This window comes from Chlorocebus sabaeus, chromosome 21 (assembly GCF_047675955.1).
Source record: "Chlorocebus sabaeus isolate Y175 chromosome 21, mChlSab1.0.hap1, whole genome shotgun sequence".
NCBI lineage: Eukaryota > Metazoa > Chordata > Mammalia > Primates > Cercopithecidae > Chlorocebus > Chlorocebus sabaeus.
In genome coordinates, this window is record NC_132924.1 from 113,025,954 (window position 1) to 113,044,719 (window position 18,766).

At 47.3% G+C, this 18,766-nt stretch overlaps 1 protein-coding gene across 2 annotated transcripts in view; it reads left to right on the forward strand.

Moving 5' to 3' along the window:
• Positions 1-18,766, forward strand: part of TBXAS1 (thromboxane A synthase 1) — a 191,395-nt gene that overhangs the window by 124,231 nt on the left and 48,398 nt on the right. For both annotated transcript variants that reach the window (XM_037991157.2, XM_007983129.3), the window contains exons 7-9: positions 1,837-1,985; positions 4,010-4,140; positions 8,245-8,559. In XM_037991157.2, coding sequence (XP_037847085.2) covers positions 1,837-1,985; positions 4,010-4,140; positions 8,245-8,559 — 595 coding nt within the window. The remainder of the gene's footprint in view (positions 1-1,836; positions 1,986-4,009; positions 4,141-8,244; positions 8,560-18,766) is intronic.

Sequence of the window (18,766 nt, forward strand, 5' to 3'; positions counted from 1 at the left end):
GCAGAGCCAGGGGACGTGCATCCTGTTGAACCTGTGGATGGATTCACCCTCTGACCTCCACAGACCCAGGAACAGGCAGGACAGGCCTGAGCCAAAGGACAGGGACAGAGGCGGGGGAAGTTCAAGCATTTTCACTTTAAGAAAAACTGTGATGCACCTCAGCCCAGAAGCCATGACTTAGTGGTGGACACCAAATTTAAATAACTGATTATCTGGCTTTTCATCATTTTGTCACTAAAAGGTTTTTATTTTAAATAAACACCTTTAGTCTAAGTTTGTCCAACCCACAGCCCACGGACCACAAGCAGCCCAGGATGGCACTGAATGTGGCCCAACACAAATTTATAAACTTTCTTAAACATTGTGAGATTTTTTTGCAGTTGTTTTTTCTCATCAGCTATCGTTAGTGTTACGGTATTTTATGTGTGGCCCAAGACAGTTCTCCTTCTTCCAATGTGGCCCAGGCAAGCCAAAAGATTTGGCCACCTTTGCTTTAGTCATTTTATGCCAAATCATGGCTTACAGCAGATAAAGAATAAAGTGGGATGGTGACTCATCCAGAAATTGACTCATTATTATCATTGCTAATCAAATAATAACATAATCATCACCAACACTGGTATTGCACCAGTTTACACGGTCTTTTCGTCCATATTCTCTCTGATTATTATAGGATGCATGAGTTGGCTAAAGATAAGGTGGCCTCGTCAGCTATAAAAGCAAAGCAAATAACCCTTAAGACCCTTAAATCTTCACCCATCAGGATCAGATGAAATCACATTCAGCAGTCTCATTCTTGTTTTCACTCTAGCAGGGAAACGTATAATCAATTGTAGAAATGTTTTCAATAAAAGCAGTGCAAATTTTAAAAGTCATTTGGAAATGTCATGTATTCCTTAATGATAAGTTAGTGGTTATAGAACTTATGTACAAGAAGAGTTAAGTGTGTGCCTACACTGAGAACAAAAATTGGCCTTTTAATTGTAAAAAGATATTAATAACCCAGTTTTTAGCTTTTTGGGAAAGAACTTAATCTGACTACTCCTATAAGAGAGCAAAAAGGAATCGTTCGAGTTTAAAATGGCCTTTTGAGGGGGCAGCTTTCCCATAGCCTAAGAGGTTAAATTTTCTGGAGCTCCTGCCAGACACTTTTCCTTCTGTTTGTTTCTAAAGTGCAAATGTATGTTTTATGTAATAATATACAGATGTTCATGAAGCCTGCCATAAAGTTGGCCTTGTATTTATTTGAGTGCTAAGAGCCCTTGCTTTCTGTTTGTTGCTATTAAGAAAACTGTAAAATCATTAAGAGGAAGAGGGACACAAAGTTAATAAAGCTAGATAATTAGGTTGTTAATTCATCAATGACAATTTGATGTCTATCAATTAATCATTAGATTCTGGCCTGAGCTGGGCTGTGCAGAGCTTTGAGTACAGCATGTAGGCTTTCGGTCACCTGTCTGCTCTCCTTCCTAGGGAGGAAAATGTAAAGTGTCTTTCTTAGTACTTGGCTGTGTTCCGGTTGACCGCGGCTGCCTGAAGCTCGAAGGTGGAAGAGGCGGTGTCCTCCTCCCCTCCCAGGGCTTTGTTTAGATGAGCTGGCTGCCAGGTCTTCCTGTCTCCTCCCGCGCTCTGCTGTCACTGCTCAGAGTGCCCCATCCAGGAGCCCCTCTCCCTCCACCTCACCACAGATCTGCAGAAGCTCCTCTTCCTTCCGGGCACATCTGCAGGGCTGGGCGAGCCAGTGTAGGCAATTCAGGCCCTCCTCCTCTGGAGTGGGGCATTGCGGGTAGCCCCTGCCAGAGTCCTTTCAAATCCCCGTGTTCCCATCTCCCGTAGGTGCTACTGCAATTACACCACAGATGTGGTTGCCAGCGTCGCCTTCGGCACCCCGGTGGACTCCCAGCAGGCCCCTGAGGATCCCTTTGTGAAACACTGCAAGCGTTTCTTCGAATTCTGCATCCCCAGACCTATCCTGGTTTTACTCCGTAAGTGCAGCTGCAGCCCAGGACGCTGCGATGACTCCAGCAAGTCGGGCAGACCCTGTGACAGCTGGGGCAGCTTTTGGGGCTCTGTCCCTGCCACTGGGAAAGGGCACTCAGGGTGTTCCCCTGCAGAGGCTTTGTCTTAGGGAGCCACCGGGTTCCTCTTGCCACCCGCCTAGAGGCACTTATTCCCAATGCTGTAGCCCTGGCATTGGTGGTAAGTGGTCCACCGCCATGGTGAGAAGAGTGGGGACGCACCGTGTTAGGCACTGGGTGTGCGTTGCCTCACTTAGTCCTAGTAATCACCCTATGAGAAAAATCTTCTTGTCCCTATTTCTCAGGTGAGAAACAGGCCTAGAAAGGCCGAACTGAGACTGGAACCCAAAGCCTTTCATTTCCTAGGGCATCTTTCTTTCCTCCAGCAAAATCCTCTTCACAAGACTTCTCCACTTGAAGCCCAATACACAGAAATCCTGCGTGGTGGATGAAGAGTAGGTTACCCAATGCACGGGGACTGGTCTATTTATTTTATTTTATTTTTTACTACTTTTTTTTTTTTAGATGGAGTTTCGCTCTTGTTACCCAGGCTGGAGTGCAGTGGCACGATCTTGGCTCACCGCAACCTCCACCTCCTGGGTTCAAGCGATTCTCCCGCCTCAGCCTCCTGAGTAGCTGGGATTACAGGCATGCAGCATCACGACCAGCTAATTTTATATTTTTAGTAGAGACAGGGTTTCTCTATGTTGGTCAGGCTGGTCTCAAACTCCCGACCTCAGGTGATCCGTCCACCTCGGCCTCCCAAAGTGCTGGGATTACAAGCGTGAGCCATCGCATTGGGCCTTATTTTATTTTTATTGTAGAAGTGAGATTTTTGCCCTCTGGCCAATTCTAGCGTCTTCTTGCCTTTATAGGAGCATTGACGTGTTATGATTGGTATTGATTATTGCCATGATTTCTAACTATTCTACTGGGCTGGTAAATTCCATTCATTCCTTGACCAGTTTCATTCCTATTTCTGAGCCAATGTCCACTGGAGCCCCTGTTGCCCCACTGGCTCCACCCTGAAATCGTGGGCAGAGTCACTCTGAGTGTCCAGCAGTCTCTTCCTTCACCCTTTCCACCGCTCCTGGAGGCAGCACAGGCTGCATCTGCCCCTTGTGCCTCAACCATGGCCCACGCCCGTGGGGCAGGTGGCTCAGTTGTGCCATCCTTTCTATTCCTCCTCTCTGCCTCTGCAGGGTTTCCTGCTGCTGTGTCGCATTGGTTTGGACTCTGGCTCTTGAAAACGGGCCCGTGCATTCTGAGAGCATGTGTGTCTGGAGATGTTCTCCCCAGCCCAGCCCCCATAGAGCCCGGTGCAGGGTGAATCCACCATGGAAACTGAGAAGCTGAACCCAGCCAGTGCCCCTCTCCAGGGCAGATGAAGCGTCCCTGACCCTGGCATCCCAGTCCCCAGCACATGGCAGCAAGGGGGCCCATGCTGCACCCAGGGGCCAGCAAGGGAGGGACCCACCGCAGCAACAGCCAGTATCCTTGTCAGCAGATGCAGTGGCAGCTCTTGGGAACAATTCAGGAGGTCGTTCTGGGGACAATTATCCACAAGAAAAAAAATTCAAATGACCAGAAAGTTTATAAAAAGTAAATCAGCTTCTACCACTTGCTAAGGCTTGAAACAGCCTGTAATCCTTTCTCTCTTGATGAAGTACGAAGACCTTAAGCTCCATCCCCAGGACCTGAAACATTAATTTGTAAGGGCGAGCTTGACCTCTTGAGGGCCAGATGGAAGTGCAGACTCGATTAATTGCACAGATGTTTATTGAGTGCTTACTATGTGCCAGGAATGGTGAGGAGTACCGAGAGGGAGTGAGACATCGCCCTGCTCTCAGAAGCAGCAGTGCGGCGGGGAGGGCAGGACTCAAAAACAGCTCCGATTCCAGGCCCGCTTTCTCTTCCCAGGAACAGGCATCTAATGGCCCTGGTTTATTATCACCCCCTTTTCAATGCCACTTTTGTTTTTCTCTTTCAAGTATCATTTCCATCCATAATGGTCCCACTGGCCCGGATTTTGCCCAATAAGAACCGAGATGAACTGAACGGCTTTTTTAACAAACTCATTAGGAATGTGATTGCCTTGCGGGACCAGCAAGCTGCCGAAGAGGTAACGTATTTTAATAGGACACAGCCTTGAAATGGAATGGAGTTGACTTTGGTATCACTGTCTCGGTTCTTTCCCTTCCCTCCCAGCCCCACACATCACACCGTGCTGTCCTTCAGCAATCCACCACTTACAACTTCCAGGGACAGTGGAGAGAACAGAGGAAGGTTGAGGAAGGTCAGACAAGAAAGGGAGGGTGGGACGGCAGAGAGGAGCCTAGAGCAATGTGTACGTCCTTTGACACGGACGGGTAGAATTAAAGCCGCCCCCAAAACTCTCCCTCTAATGCAAGCATCACCCTAAGCACAGGTTAGAGCAGCCCAGAAGAATTTTCTGGGTAAATGTGCCCACATGCAATTTTCATGAGCACATTCTTTATATTGAAAACCCAGCAAGATGGGTTTTCATGTTCCAGCATGAACAGCATGCTTATTAGAGAGTTTGGCAACTGTCAGTCAACCCCACACGATTCGTGTGAGACCTAGCATTTTCTTTCCTCCTTGCAGATTTACACTATGCATGGCACATAGTAGGAATCAAGTAAATATTTGTTGATTGAACTTGGTTAAAATAGAAAGAGGAGTTTTCAGTGGGAAGAAAGGCATTTCAATACTGGATACGCGTATGCATGCGTAAATCTGGGCTTTAAAGCCCTTGTTGCATTAAAGAAAGTTACTAAAAAGGAAAAACAGGGCTGAAATGGCTTTTCCTTAGCTGACTCCTGCAAGATGCAACTTGAAAAGGGTTGTCTCAAAGACTGGATGGCTCAGAGGAATTGGTGAGGTCCAGTTGTGAAGGCATTGGCCTGGAATGAAATCACGGGTCAATTAGTGGCTTGATACACTGGGCAGCCTTGGGCAGCAACCGTGTCCTGTGCAGCTTCACACCCTGAGAACTGTGCAGCAAACGTGTCTAGATCCAGAAGGCATGGGAAGGTATAGGCAAGCTTGCAGCCCCCTCGGCCCACACCACTGTGAACTCAACTCGCATGTCCTTGGAGGTGTGGGAAGAAGCAGCTTAACTGGCATCCCTGGCCCAGCTCTGAGGCCTAAAAGGACAGAACATTCTGATCCAGGTTCATGTGTCTCCACAGAATGAGGATGGAGCCGGGGGAGGAGGGATAAAGAAATAACCATTTTCAACCTTTAACATCGCTACGAAGGGCCACCTTTTGAGAGTGTTACACACACACACACACACACACACACACACACACGCATCCCTAGCCTGGCTGTGGAATCAGGCTAAAAAATTTAAAACTGTTGCACCGAATGACTTACTAAGAGGTGAGAGGTTATTAAAGATCCAATTACTGGGATTGCCTAGAGCTTTTCCTTTTATAAACTCTAGTGCCATTTGTTTCAAACAATGAGCTGATCTGAGAAAAGCCTCCCAACCACAAATCCAGGACAGCCATGTCAAGACAGAGCTATACAGTTACTAAGAAAACTTGCTTTAAAACCATCTAAAGTCTGTATACATTCCATCAAGCAGATGTGTGTTTGCGCAGTGAAAATGCGGCACAGATGTTAAAAGGTAAATATTTTTCTAAGCTCTAGCCGATGGGCGGATTAGACACCTACATCTATCAGGGTGCGTATTTTCCTTGGATAGGACCATAAACCAGCACCGTTTCAGTCCTCAGTGGGCAGTGTTCAGATAGCCTCCCTGATGCAGTGTGAATAAAAGAAACCCATCTATACTAATGTTCCTCTCCAGCGCACGGGCCTTAGAGAGTGGCCTTTCCTCTGGCCTCTGTAGCTGGAGGTTAAGACAGATTTCTGCAAGACTCTGACAGCCCTTTAGCAGCCTGTCTGGGCTGGGATAAGAGGAAAGGATGCTGGCTGCAGTTTTGCCCGTGGAAAAATACCCAGTGCAGAGGTGGCTGTGCCCTCCCTACCATCATTACTCCTACACCACCTCAGCAAAGCCACAGCCAAGCCTCGGGGACCACAATGGTATCACACCCCGAGGAGTTTCAGAGGGACTGACTGAGAGGTCTGGGGGTGTTCTGGGGTCCTGTGCTGGTGTCCCAGAGCTGAGGCAGCAGAGGATGCTCACTTCCCCTGCGTGCCATCTTACCTGACACTGCCCCAGCTCTGCTCCATAGAAGCAGGGCCAGTAGTGGGACCACACCAGCACCCAGACATTGACCAAGCAGCAGAAAGGAAGCTGGAGAAAGTCAGCCCTTGAGGATGGCGTTTGAAAATCAGAACGAGCAGAGCCAGGGTGGAATGAAGCCACCAACTACCCCTGACCCTTCACCATTTTCTTAGCTACTACAACCCAGCAAGCTGATGGGAAGCTGAGGCTTTGCTTCCTTAGACTCAAGGTCTGTGGCGCCTGTAGTCTTAACCTTGAGCACTGCTAGGATCCCAGTAGGCACCTTCCAAAGTCATAAGGCTGGGGTGCAGTGGAGCTGCAAAAGTGTCAGCATCCAAGATCCCCACTCTAAAGAGCATGCACTTGTCATCAAACTCAACACACCCATCCTCCAAATGCGTGCACTGCATTACGTTTTTATCTGTCGAGTCATGGACTGCACATCTAACATGTGCTCAGCACAAAACTAGGCATGGTGTCAGGGGTTGAGGGTGGGGACCTGCCCTGGAATTGCTTATAATCTTATGGAGGAGAAAAAGCAAACACACATGAAACAACAACAATCTTAAAAGATGGAATCATCAGGAGGCCAAGGCGGGCAGATCACCTGAGGTCAGGAGTTCGAGACCAGCCTGACCAACATGGTGAAACCCCTCCTCTACTAAAAATACAAAAATTAGCCGAGCGTGGTGGTGCACGCCTGTAATCCCAGCTACTCGGGAGGCTGAGGCAGGAAGATCACTTGAACCTGGGAGGCAGAGAGGTTGCAGTGAGCCAAGATCATATCATTGCACTCCAGCCTGGGCAACAGAGCAAGACTCAAAAAAAAAAAAAAAAAAGAGATGGAATCAGACACTCATGTGTGTGGCATAGATTATTAATGCAATCGAAATTCAGAGGCCAATGAATTGAGAAAATGCTGCAACTAGCACAGTACTTTGAATGAAATTCTAATATTTTTCTGTTGGTGATTCTGATGCTCTCCTTTTGCCATTTTAGTCCCATAAACTTCAGAAAACGGAAATGTGTTGGCTGTCTTTCATGACGTTAAAGAGAATTTCAAAGAAGGGATGTTCTAGGAATAGGCTCTGTTAACACAGAGGCAATATAGAAACACTCCTATTGTTACAATGAGTAATAGTGAAAATATGAAGAATATGCAAATGACTGATAAAGGAGGTAGGGAAAATGGAAAGAAAGGTCTAACTACTTAAATGGGTGTAGGGGATTACTGAGAAAAAGAGGGAGCCGATGTGAAGATCTGATATGAAGGCGAGGGGATGAAGAAGGCAAAGCCTGGAGACCTTGAAGACAGGCACCGCCAAACTAGTCCCCTCCCCTTGCCCCCACTTCTGTTAACTTTCTACTGTGTGAGCAAAACTGGTGGCTGCCCATCTAAGTTCTAAGCTGCACATAAGCGAGCAGTACAGCACATGCTTGGTTTTAAATCTATGTGGTGTTTTCATTGTTTTATTATTGGAAAACCAACCACCAACCAACAGTACAAAAATGCATGAAGTGAAAAATACAAGCCCCCTCCTGGTTTCCCCGCCTCCTCCAGCTCATTGTGAACTGTTGGGTGGGGACATTGCTAGAACTGTCTATGCATAGACAGATATAGGTGATGATATATTTAGTACATTTGCTGTTTTTGCAGAAACGAGAGCCACTGTGCATACTGTTCCATGACCTGCTTTGTTTTACTTACCAAAGTGGTTCAATGACTTTCAAATTAGCCCAGATAGAATGGCCTCTGCAGTGCTCAGGGCAGCAGCCCAGGCTGCTCTTCAGTGCCCCAGAACCTGCCTGACCAGTGCTATACTAAGGGACATTCAGGTGGCTTCCAGGTTCTCACTGTCCCAGATAACCCAGCAATGAGGAACCTTGTTCCTACTGAGCTCTTCAAAAGCTACGCCCATGTATCTTCCTCTTTTGTTCTCCAGGAAGCTTCACTTTGCATGACTGTAAGGTCAAAATGTGCATTTTCCTCCTTTTGTCCCTTAGAGGCGCAGGGACTTCCTCCAAATGGTCCTGGATGCCCGACATTCTGCAAGTCCCGTGGGCGTGCAAGACTTTGACATGGTCAGAGATGTCTTCTCCTCTACCCGGTGCAAGCCGAACCCTTCCCGGCAACACCAGGCCAGGCCCATGGCCAGGCCTTTGACTGTGGATGAGATTGTGGGCCAGGCCTTCATCTTCCTCATCGCTGGCTATGAAATCGTCACCAATACACTTTCTTTTGCCACCTACCTACTGGCCACCAACCCTGACTGCCAAGAGAAGCTTCTGAGAGAGGTGGACCTTTTTAAGGAGAAACACGTGAGTACAAGTTGGGTCCAGTTACCCATGGGATATCTGTAGGACAATTGATTTTGTGTTTGTGGAAGTGGAACTTATTTTTAATAACTTGCTAACATCACATTCTAAGCTTATAAGATGAAATAGGGTCATTGTTCGGCTTCTCCAGCTCTCCGGGTTAGCAAGTGAAATGGAATGTTGAGAACAACAGTCACAACAAAAAGACAAATTGTGTGTGCACCTTCGCTGTCTGGGGTAGTCCACGAAGCCAGGCCTGGCTGGAGGAAGCTGTGGAAGCTCAGGAAGGAGTCAGGCCCAAAGGGCAGGGTTCGGGAAGGAGTTATGGCTTCCCAATGTCTGACTTGGAGCTGCCAAACAGAGGGAGGCAGGTGTGAGCCAGAAGAGAGAGCTAACCTGGAAGGCAGGAGTGGACAAAAGGACAGGCCAAGCTGAAGCTGGACTGAAGACTGGAAGCTGAGGAGGAGGCTCACAAATGGAATAAGGGAAGATGGGGCCTGTCAGCGCCCAGGCCAGATTCTGGGCATTTCTTCTAGATGAGGCCCCTCTTGATCTCTTGTAGCAGATATAATGAGGGCGCTGGGCAAGACTACTTTATCACCTCGTTTTTTCCTCTGGATGCTTGCGTGTGTATAACTTTGGCTCGTGAGTTGTTAAAGAGATTCATTTTTTAAACCTGCGCTTTAAAAGGAAGACCACCACAATGGAATCCTTTCTATTACATTCTGATATGATTGCTATTACATTCTGATATAATTGCTATTACATTCACAGTTTTGGAAGGTAGTCTGTTCTGTTACTGGAACCATTAAAAAATGTTTCACACAATGAACTGAAAACCACTTCCCAGGAAATTCTACTTTTTTCTTCTACTGGGGAAGTAAAGGCAAAGTCAGTGTCTTTTCTTCACAGCAGTTTTTTAATATTTGAAAACTGCATTCACTGTGTTACTAATTAATTGTCTTAACTTTAGGCTCAACATGAGCTTATGGTCAACTTCAAGTTCTAAGTAGTTATGACAACTGCCACGCTGGGCCTTTCCAAACCCTGCTTACACAATTGATTTATTGAACCTAGACGCAAGAGTTTATATTTATCCTTATTACTGTTCAAGTCAGTCAAAATAATTTTGAATCTTGATTCTGCCATCTGTTGTATTAGCAATTCCTCCAGCCTCGTGTCATCTGAGACTTACTAAGCATGTCTCCTATTTCATCCAAGTCATTGATTAAAATGTTGAACAGGACAGGACTTCCCTCCAGATTGACATTGATCCATTAATCAATATTCTTTGGGCATGGAATCTCAACAAGTCATGAATCCAAATAACCCTGCAACCCATCTTATTCTGTTTTATATGCAGTGGTTTGTGTATTTGTTCTTAAATTGAGGAAAGGGGAGAGGGAGGGACCAACGGTGACTAGGGGGCATTAGCGCAAAAGAAGTAAAAGGAGCTCAAAGGGAGGCAATCTATTAGGATGCATTTAGTTGCAGATAACAGAACCCCAACCCAACTGATTTAAGCAAAACAAAAACAAAAGTAAAAACAAACCAAAAGACTCATAAATGTGTATTTCTGAGTACATTTAATTGAGCAGCTCAGGAATAGATATGGCTCCAGGCGAATATCTGTCTAGGTCTCAAATTGGTGCACAGGTCCGTTTCTGTCTCCCCAGTTCTTGGCTGTGCTCTCTTATATTGGCCCCATACTCCGTCATGCTGTCCTCTCAAAGCCCCAAGAAGCCTGTCAAGAGTGTCTGGGACTACACACTTCCTTGCTTGTAACCAATGGAGAAGAGAGGGTCTGTGGCTTAAAATTCCCAGACAGAGTCACCCTGATGAGAATGCTTAGGTCGCTGCCCTTTTTTTTTTTTTTTTTTTTTTTTTGAGGTGAAGTTTCACTCTTGTTGCCGAGGCTGGAGGGCAATGGTACAATCTGGGCTCACTGTAACCCCCACCTCCCGGGTTCAAGCAATTCTGCCTCAGCCTCCCGAGTAGCTGGCATTACAGACATGTACCACCACAACTGGCTAATTTTGTATTTTTAGTAGAGACGGGGTTTCACCATGTTATTCAGGCTGGTCTCGAACTCCCGACCTCAGGTGATCCGCCTGCCTCGGCCTCCCAAAGTGCTGGGATTACAGGCGTGAGCCACCGCACCCGGCCCGCTGCCCATTCTTGAACCAACTCCTCTGCAGCAAGGGGAATGCGGTCCCTGATAGGCTTACACCAATCAGACTCCAGCCCTCGGTCAATCATGCTCAAGTCAATGACTGAGAACTCAGGAAGGTGACTTCTCAAAGGAAGCTTAGCATGCTGTCCCAGGAAAGCATTGGAGGGAAGCTCAACACTCTGGTCTCAGTAAACCAGAAAGCACTTCAAGTTAAGGGCTTCGAAGCATCTAATGAGTGTCCAGCAGTGTAGTAGACGTGGCAGAGGCTAGGAGAGGGGCCAGAAGCTCTAAGAGACAGAAGTCAGATGCTCATCTTGCAGGAATTCAATCACCAATTGAGAAGCAATGTTATGTCTATGAAACAATACCTTCCTTCCAAACACAGGCCTGCAGGGCAGTAGAAGGCAGCAGATAATCAGGTCTAGAATGTGTGGTGTCATTTAGAGAGCCACGGGACCACAGGACTCTGTCCCACCAGCTATAACCATAGTCACATCCAGTTATGTCAATGTGCCAGGAGGACACAGCAAGTGTTTCCATTCAAAAGCCCTCACACATGCACCCTTTACCTCTGGCACAGCCTTCACTGGCCATGACCTCAAGGAGGGTGTTGTCTCACCACACCCTGGCCTCCTTCAATGCCCCCAGCCTAGGAGCAGGGCTTCTCCTCCCAGAGGACCACATGTTAGGCCAGGCGCAGTGGCTCGAGGCTCTAATCTCAGCACTTTGGGAGGCCAAGGTGGGTGGATCACCTGAGGTCAGGAATTCGAGACCAGCCTGGCCAACACAGTAAAACCCCATCTCTACTAAAAATACAAAATTAGCTGGGCGTGGTAGCACATGCCTGTAATCCCAGCTACTCAGGAGGCTGAGGCAGGAGAATCACTTGAACCAGGGTGGCAGAGGTTGCAGTGAGTGAAGACTGTGCCATTGCACTCCAGCCTGGGCAATAAGAAAGAAACTCCGTCTCAAAAAAAAAAAAAAAAAAAGAACCACATGTTATTATGGGGCTGTACAGAATGTTGCAAAGGCACTGAGACCCCTTGGTCAAATAAACAGATTACAGCAGGTCAAATTTTTGGGTTTAGTGTGCATAAAACCATAAGGGAAGACTGCTTAGAATGGACATTCCAGGGTCCTGACCTCAGGGGTTCCAATTCCATAAGTCCGGGCTGGGGCCCAGGAACCCGCATTTTATTTTTATTTTTTTGAGATGGAGTCTCACTCTCTTGTCCAGGCTGGAGTGCAGTGGTGCAATCCTGGCTCACAGCAACCTCCGCCTCCTGAGGAACCCACATTTTAAGTAAATGTTTCCAGTGATTCTGATCCAGGTGGTCCCTGGTTCCACTTTGAGAAGACAGCCTCAGATTCTCGAGGGCTCAGATCCCTCTTCCAAGAAAAAAAGCAGGGTTCAAAGCCCTCCTAAGCCATGCAAGCCCCAATGTGATTTTCTTCCTGTATGTAATAGCTGGTTGTTGGAGGGGAGTCCCTGAAAAATGGGAATATCTACAGCTGTCTTTTTCAAAACATACATTTGGTAGTCACAATAATGTTGCTTTGCATAGCTTTGCACATGGCACCCACTCAATGAATATTGGTAGGTTTTTTTTTTTCTTTTCTTTCTTTCCTTCTTTTATTTTTTTAATTTTTTTTTTTTTTTTTTTTTTTTTTTTTTTTTACTATAATCAGAGCTCTGTTAATATGGGCCATCTGTCAGGACATGGAAATGCAGATTAGATGTTCACACATTAGATATTTTCCTGAAAATATTCCTGAAAATTTGCATGTAAAGTATGACTTGTTATAATTTTCCTGCTGGTTTCCATTCAACAAATATTTCTTGAGTGCCAGTTAATGCCAGACTCTGGGGCTCCAGCCCTACGCACGAAGGTGTTCTGGTCTAGCTCTTCTGTGACATCCCTGTAGAGCATCCCCGTGCCTCATTAGATGGCCTTCCCTTGTATTTGTCAATGAGATGGCTTAATTTGAGCTCTAGAGTTTCTTCTCCCCGAGCAATTTCTTTCATAGCAATGCACCATGGGAATCTGATGAGAGCTACATCCCTTCCTCCAAGAAAGAGCAGATATGTGCATGGCATCAGTTCAGACACTTACTGTGGACAGTGATAGAAATTTCAGCCCGGATTGTCTCAGGGAGCTCACTGACCTCTATAACGGAAAAGTCCAGAGGGCAGAGCTGCCTTCAGGTATGGCTTGATTCAGGGGCTCAAGCCCTGTCCAGGTTGTTCTCTCTCCCCATCTCTCAGCTCCAATTTCTCTGGGCATACTCCCTTCTCAGGCAGATCTCCCCTAGGGGTCTCAAGACAGCTGTGTAACCAGTGTTCTGAACAGTCTGAACTCAGTGAGGTACAACTTAAAACCATTTGGTGTTTTTTTTGTTTTGTTTTGTTTTTTTCATTTTTTTCCTTTAAATGTGCTCTGATGAATCTCCTTTCCCTGTCCATGATGATACCTTGGACAGATCTCAATGATTTCTGGTCATTTTGGGGGGCATTAAAAAGTCCAGGCCAGTCTGGCCCAGATGAAAACTTCAGTCTCAAATTCAACCAGTGCTCTTCTGTTCTCGTAGCTCGGGCTGACCTGTGGCCTGAGGACACCGCCCTGGGGAGGAGTGGTCTGTTTCTTCCACTTCCTTCTACTCCTCCCCCACCCCTGCTGGTTCCCTTTCTCCTACAGGAGTGGGGCCTGTGAACGGATCCCCAAATCCTGCCTACCTGGGGCTGCCCTCAGTGCCTTCCCCAGGGGACTTTTAATGTGGGGTAGATGGAAGACATATTCAGAGGGCTCCCAGGTCTGATGTCCTCACTGCATAATTCCCTGCCAGGAAGACAGGCTCCAGCTCCTACCACCAGCTCCTGCCCCAAGGCTGCTTGGTGGGGAATCTTGGGCAGGTTACCAGCTAGATGGCTCCAGCTTCCATGCCTTCCCCAGTGTCCAACCGGCCCATGGGAAACACACAACTGGGCCACACCCACCGTGGCCACCTTCTGCCCTTCTGTTCCTCCCTCCACCCTGCCATGTCTCTCCAAGTACTTATCCTTTGCTCTAATAGGTAAAGACGGCACATCAGCAATTCTGCTGCATGAGCAGATGGCCAGGGAGAATGCCCCACCTCTATGAGTGGCTCTGCTGAAGACCCCCTTCCTCGGCTTGGGAGTGGGGAGGACCCTCTTCCCTAGGCCAATGACTCCTTGCTCTAAGTTTTCTTTGAATCATTCTAATGTCTTTATAGGCTGAGGATGGGGGTAGGAGAGAGCAGGTTCAAGTTCAACAGGAAGAAGCAAGAGTCTCTTTCCTGGAAGTGTCAGCAAAAGCCTCCTGGTATCTCAGTGACCTGGAGAGGGTCATGCACCCACCCCTCAACCAATCCCTGGACCCCAAGGGAATATGATCCCCTGATTGGCTTAGACCTGGGTCATGTGCCCCATCCCTGGAGTTGGTGTCTAGGTGAGGCCTTACCCGAACCACTGAGCTGTAGACTGGAGGAGAGGTGGATCCCCAAATCGCTCTTACTAACAGTGGGGTAAATGGCTTCTGGGTAGCCAGGAAACAGTGTGTTTGCCCACCCAGGTACATAGAATCCATGGCCCCTAGATTAGAAGCTCTCACTTCTCAATTTCCTGTTACGTGATCACGCTCACCTTCCCTCTGAACTTTTAAAATCCAGTTTGCCAAATTAGAAGGTATAAGTCCGGCAGTGTCTGGAACAGCCTGATCTTGCCTATTTCTTGCAAATCATGTGGCCACCTCATCCCAAGTTTCCTGTGATTTCTGCAGGGCCAGTCGGTCCAGCTCAGCAGTTTTGCCTTATTGCATCCTTCACCATTTGAGAAGGGAAAATGTCAGGCATGAAAGTCAATAATTCAGATTCTCTACTGTTAGCAGTTCTAAACCCCTGGTGCATATAAGGATACTCAAAGGTTTTCTTCACTATCGGGGATTTGCCTCTGCGTATGCTGTCTGGTAACATCCCATCTCTCATCCCATAGAGCCTTGATTGCATTTCTCCTTTCAGGATATAGATTTTGCTTCCAGCTTCTAAAACAGTTACAATCCACTTTTTTGTTTGTTTTTGTTTGGTTTCATTTTTTGAGACAGTCTCGTTCTGTTGCCCAGGCTGGAGTACAATGGCACAATCCTGGCTCATTGCAACCTCCACTTCCCGGGTTCAAGTGATTCTCCTGCCTCAGCCTCCTGAGTAGCTGGAATTACAGGCGCGTGCCACCACACCCAGCTAATTTTTGTGTTTTTAGTAGAGATGGGATTTTGCCATGTTGATCAGTCCGGTCTGGAACTCCTGGTCTTAAGTGATCCGCCTGCCTCAGCCTCCCAAAGTGCTGGAATTACAGGCGTGAGCCACCACGCCCAGCTTCAATCCACTTTTTAATTCATGCCCCCAGACTAATTCTTTCTGGGCCACATGTGTTTTCTTCCAAATCATCTTGTTTGGGGATTTTATCTGGCCTCCCCTTCTCTTGTCCCACCATCAAAATTCAGTTTAAAATCTTCTTTCTCAAGTCCCCCAATCTCTTGGAGAAGTCTCTTTTTTCCCCTGTGGCCTTGGTCTATGGAAAAGGAGGTGCATTCAGTAAATTCAATAGTGGAAGAGTGGGAAAAGGTTTGTACCATTTGTACCACTCGTAAAGCTGAAAAAACCACACCATTTATTTAAAGAGACCTTTGTTATACGGATGCTTCATTGTGTTCTCATGTAATTTTGGAAAGGATGAGAGAGGAAAAAACACAACTTCTTTTCATATAAATTGTGTCTTCTATAGCTTTAGTGTTCTATGCTGAAATTATTGACTTTTGATCTGGCTAAACCATTCTCTTTTCTTCCCTTTGGTGCCGGACTGTGCCAGCCAAAATTTATGACCCATTTTCCTTCTGCTTAATTGTTGTTATAAATCTGCTGTGCAGAACCCAGTTGTAAATTTATCACAAACTGGATTGGATTGATATACAGCCTCTCTTTAGGATAATTTGAGCACAGTTATGCCTTAGAAGGAAGGCCAAATTCTTAAAACTTCTCTTGAAGAGCTGCTTTGTAACCATTATAAATATCTAATTAAAATACAACTTACTCTTTCTTTTTCTCTTAAGGATAAGAGAACATTCTGTGCTGGTTATTTCAGCTGATTAGCTCACGCTGCTATGTGAGCAAGGTTGAGGATTGTTTCCTTGAAGCAGTCAGAGGATCTCCAAGAAGAAAAGCATATTATGTGCTTACAAAAAAAAAAAAATAGCCATTTTACCCCCAACTAGCTTTTTCATGAGTACACATCCTTTGTCACAGAAGAATGGTTGGACAGGAAAAAAAGTGAATAGCTTAACACAAATGCATCCTCACTATGGGGGGAAAAAAAAAAGTCTCCCCATGTGGATCTCACCCAGGGAGTAGGGCATGGTTGACTTTGAGATCAAGTAAAAAACTAGAAATGGGATTTTCCCCATGGGGAAGGTTTCCTCCCCTGTGCCCAGGTCTGCTGGGGTCGGGCTACCCACAGTTGTCGAGGAATAAGTTCAGGAGTTCCCCATCAATTCAGTCCCCCAGCCACACAGAGGTCAGAGGTGCTGCGGAGTCTCTGCCTTCTGACAGACCTCATAACAGCACAACAGGACAACAGAGCACGAAGCCACAGGGACAAGGGAAGAGGCAAAACAGAGAACGCCTTACAACCCTAATGTTGAAATCTAAAACAAAGAACAGCGACACTGCAGCGTCAGAAAAATGGCAACGGGCTGCGGCAACGGCCCTTGGTTAGAGCATCACAAAGTTTAACATGCATGGGAACCACCAGGGAGTCGTTAAATCTGCAGATTTTGATTTAGCAGATCTGGGACGAGCCTGAGGGTCTGCATTTCTTTTTTGTGATTATTATTTTTTATTTTTGAGACAGAGTCTCACTGTCTCCCAGGCTGGAGTGCAGTGGCACGATCTTGGCTCACTGCAGCCTCCACCTCCCAGGATTAAGCGAATCTCCTGCCTCAGCCTCCTGAGTAGTTGGGATTACAGGCTCACGCCATCCTGCCCAGCTAATTTTTGTATTTTTAGTAGAGACGGGGCTTCGTCATGTTGGCCAGGCTGGTCTCGAACTCCTGACCTCAGGTGATCTGCCCACCTGGGCCTCCCAAAGTGCTGGGATTACAGGCATAAGTCACAGTGCCCGGCCAAGGGTCTCCATTTCTAACCAGCTCCCAGGTGATGCTGATACCACCGGTCCATGGCCCACACTATGTCCAAGGAGCCAGATTCTGAACCATAAGTACTGTGTCTCTGTCACGGGTGCCGGACGTGGCAAGAATGTATTCCTCATGACATTTAACATGCTCATATTCTGCTAATAAATCTCATGGTTTCACGATTATTCCATAATCGTGATGGCACTCACTTTATTGAGTGGGAGATGAAGTGATGCAGGAATGAGCCAATCCTAATACATTTTAGAAGTGTGTTAATCCTAAATAAAGCCTAAAATCATCTATTTCCTTCAATAATTGTTTCCATGGTGGGAGGCTAGGGGGAGCTTTTGAGTTGATTTAAAGTCATTTTCAAAGCAGATGAAGTGGCAACCTGAGCTTTCTGTCAGGACATATGTGTAGACTGGAGACCTGTCATATCCAACGGGACCCATCAGGCCAGCCCTTTGAAGCAGGGAGCTCCACCTGCCCTCCTCACTCCCCTACGCCCCTTGGTCGTAGACAGTAGCTTCCGGTGCCATGTGGGAGGCCATGCCAAAGTACTGTAGCCAAAGAGAATGTCCCCTGATGCCATTTCTTTGGTGGCCTAGAACAGAATCTGTGCTATTTTCACTAGAGGAATAGGAGCTTCAGCAGGGGGCCTTGGAAACGTATACTAGGTACCCACCTCCTGTCCTTCCTGGAAGCATCTGGCCCTGGGAAGTAGCATCCCGACCACTACTAATATCAGGCAAAGGGAGGAAAAGTAGCATGGGCTGGGAAGAGGGACCTCTCTGGGTGTGTACCTAGGACTCTATCTTGGAAGTTAAGATTTGTGGTCACTGCTACCACCGCACCAACTCCCAAGACACAGGATACTAGGGACTTCGGTGCCCCATCAGTGGACAACTCAGGAGTTCCCAAAGCAGGGTGATCAGTCAATCTGGATCAGGTGGCAGGGCCTTGGATCTTAGCTATCCATTTCATTATTACGCACACAAAATTATCTTAGAGATCCGGGCCATCTGCCCATTCTCATCGTGGGGATACCTGTGGGAGGCAGGCTGTGCCTCCCAGGAGTCATCTGGGCCGCGAATGGGTACCAAGACCTTCCTCTGCCACTACTCAGGACTCCGGACTCCTCCACGTTCCCTGCAGATACTCAAAGCCCATGCCCACAGTAACCCGTAGGGAAACTGACCTGCTCTGCCTGGGAAGCTGCTCCCAGGAGCCTCAGCGGTGGCAGCCGGGAGCTTAGAGACCTGCTGCGCCTCTCCCTGCCCGCTCTCTCCTCCCTCTCCCTCTCATCCCGCCCCATTTCTCTGTTTTCTTTCCTCTTGTCTCTCTTCATTGTTCACAGGACTATTTAGTCTCCTTCCCCTCTTTCTCCTTTTATTCTTGTTCTGACTCTATTCCCAGGTCCAGAGAGGCCCAGAATCTTCCCTGCTTCTGCTCCACCTCCTGACCCACTGCCCCACTGGGAGCCCCTGGTCATCCCAGAAGCCTGTAAGTGCATGCAGCAGCCAAGGCCCACATGCCTGCAATGGGGGTGGCACGGTGGCACAGGGGAGGTAGGGTGGAGAGCAGGACGGACTTGCAAGTGTTTTATCTGGGCTGCCTAGCTTAATCAAGTGCAGCACTCCAGCACTTTGAATTTTTAGCAATTAATGCCCCAAGTGCCCCTCCCACTGAGTCCCTGCAGAGCAGAGGGAGGGGCACCTGCAAAGAGGAGTCTCTCCCGGGAATGGGCCGCACCAATCGGCACGTATGTTGTCTCTTTCATGTAGCAAATCAGAGTCTTTCATATTCAATTGCTGGGCCTCTAGAGGGGCCAAGC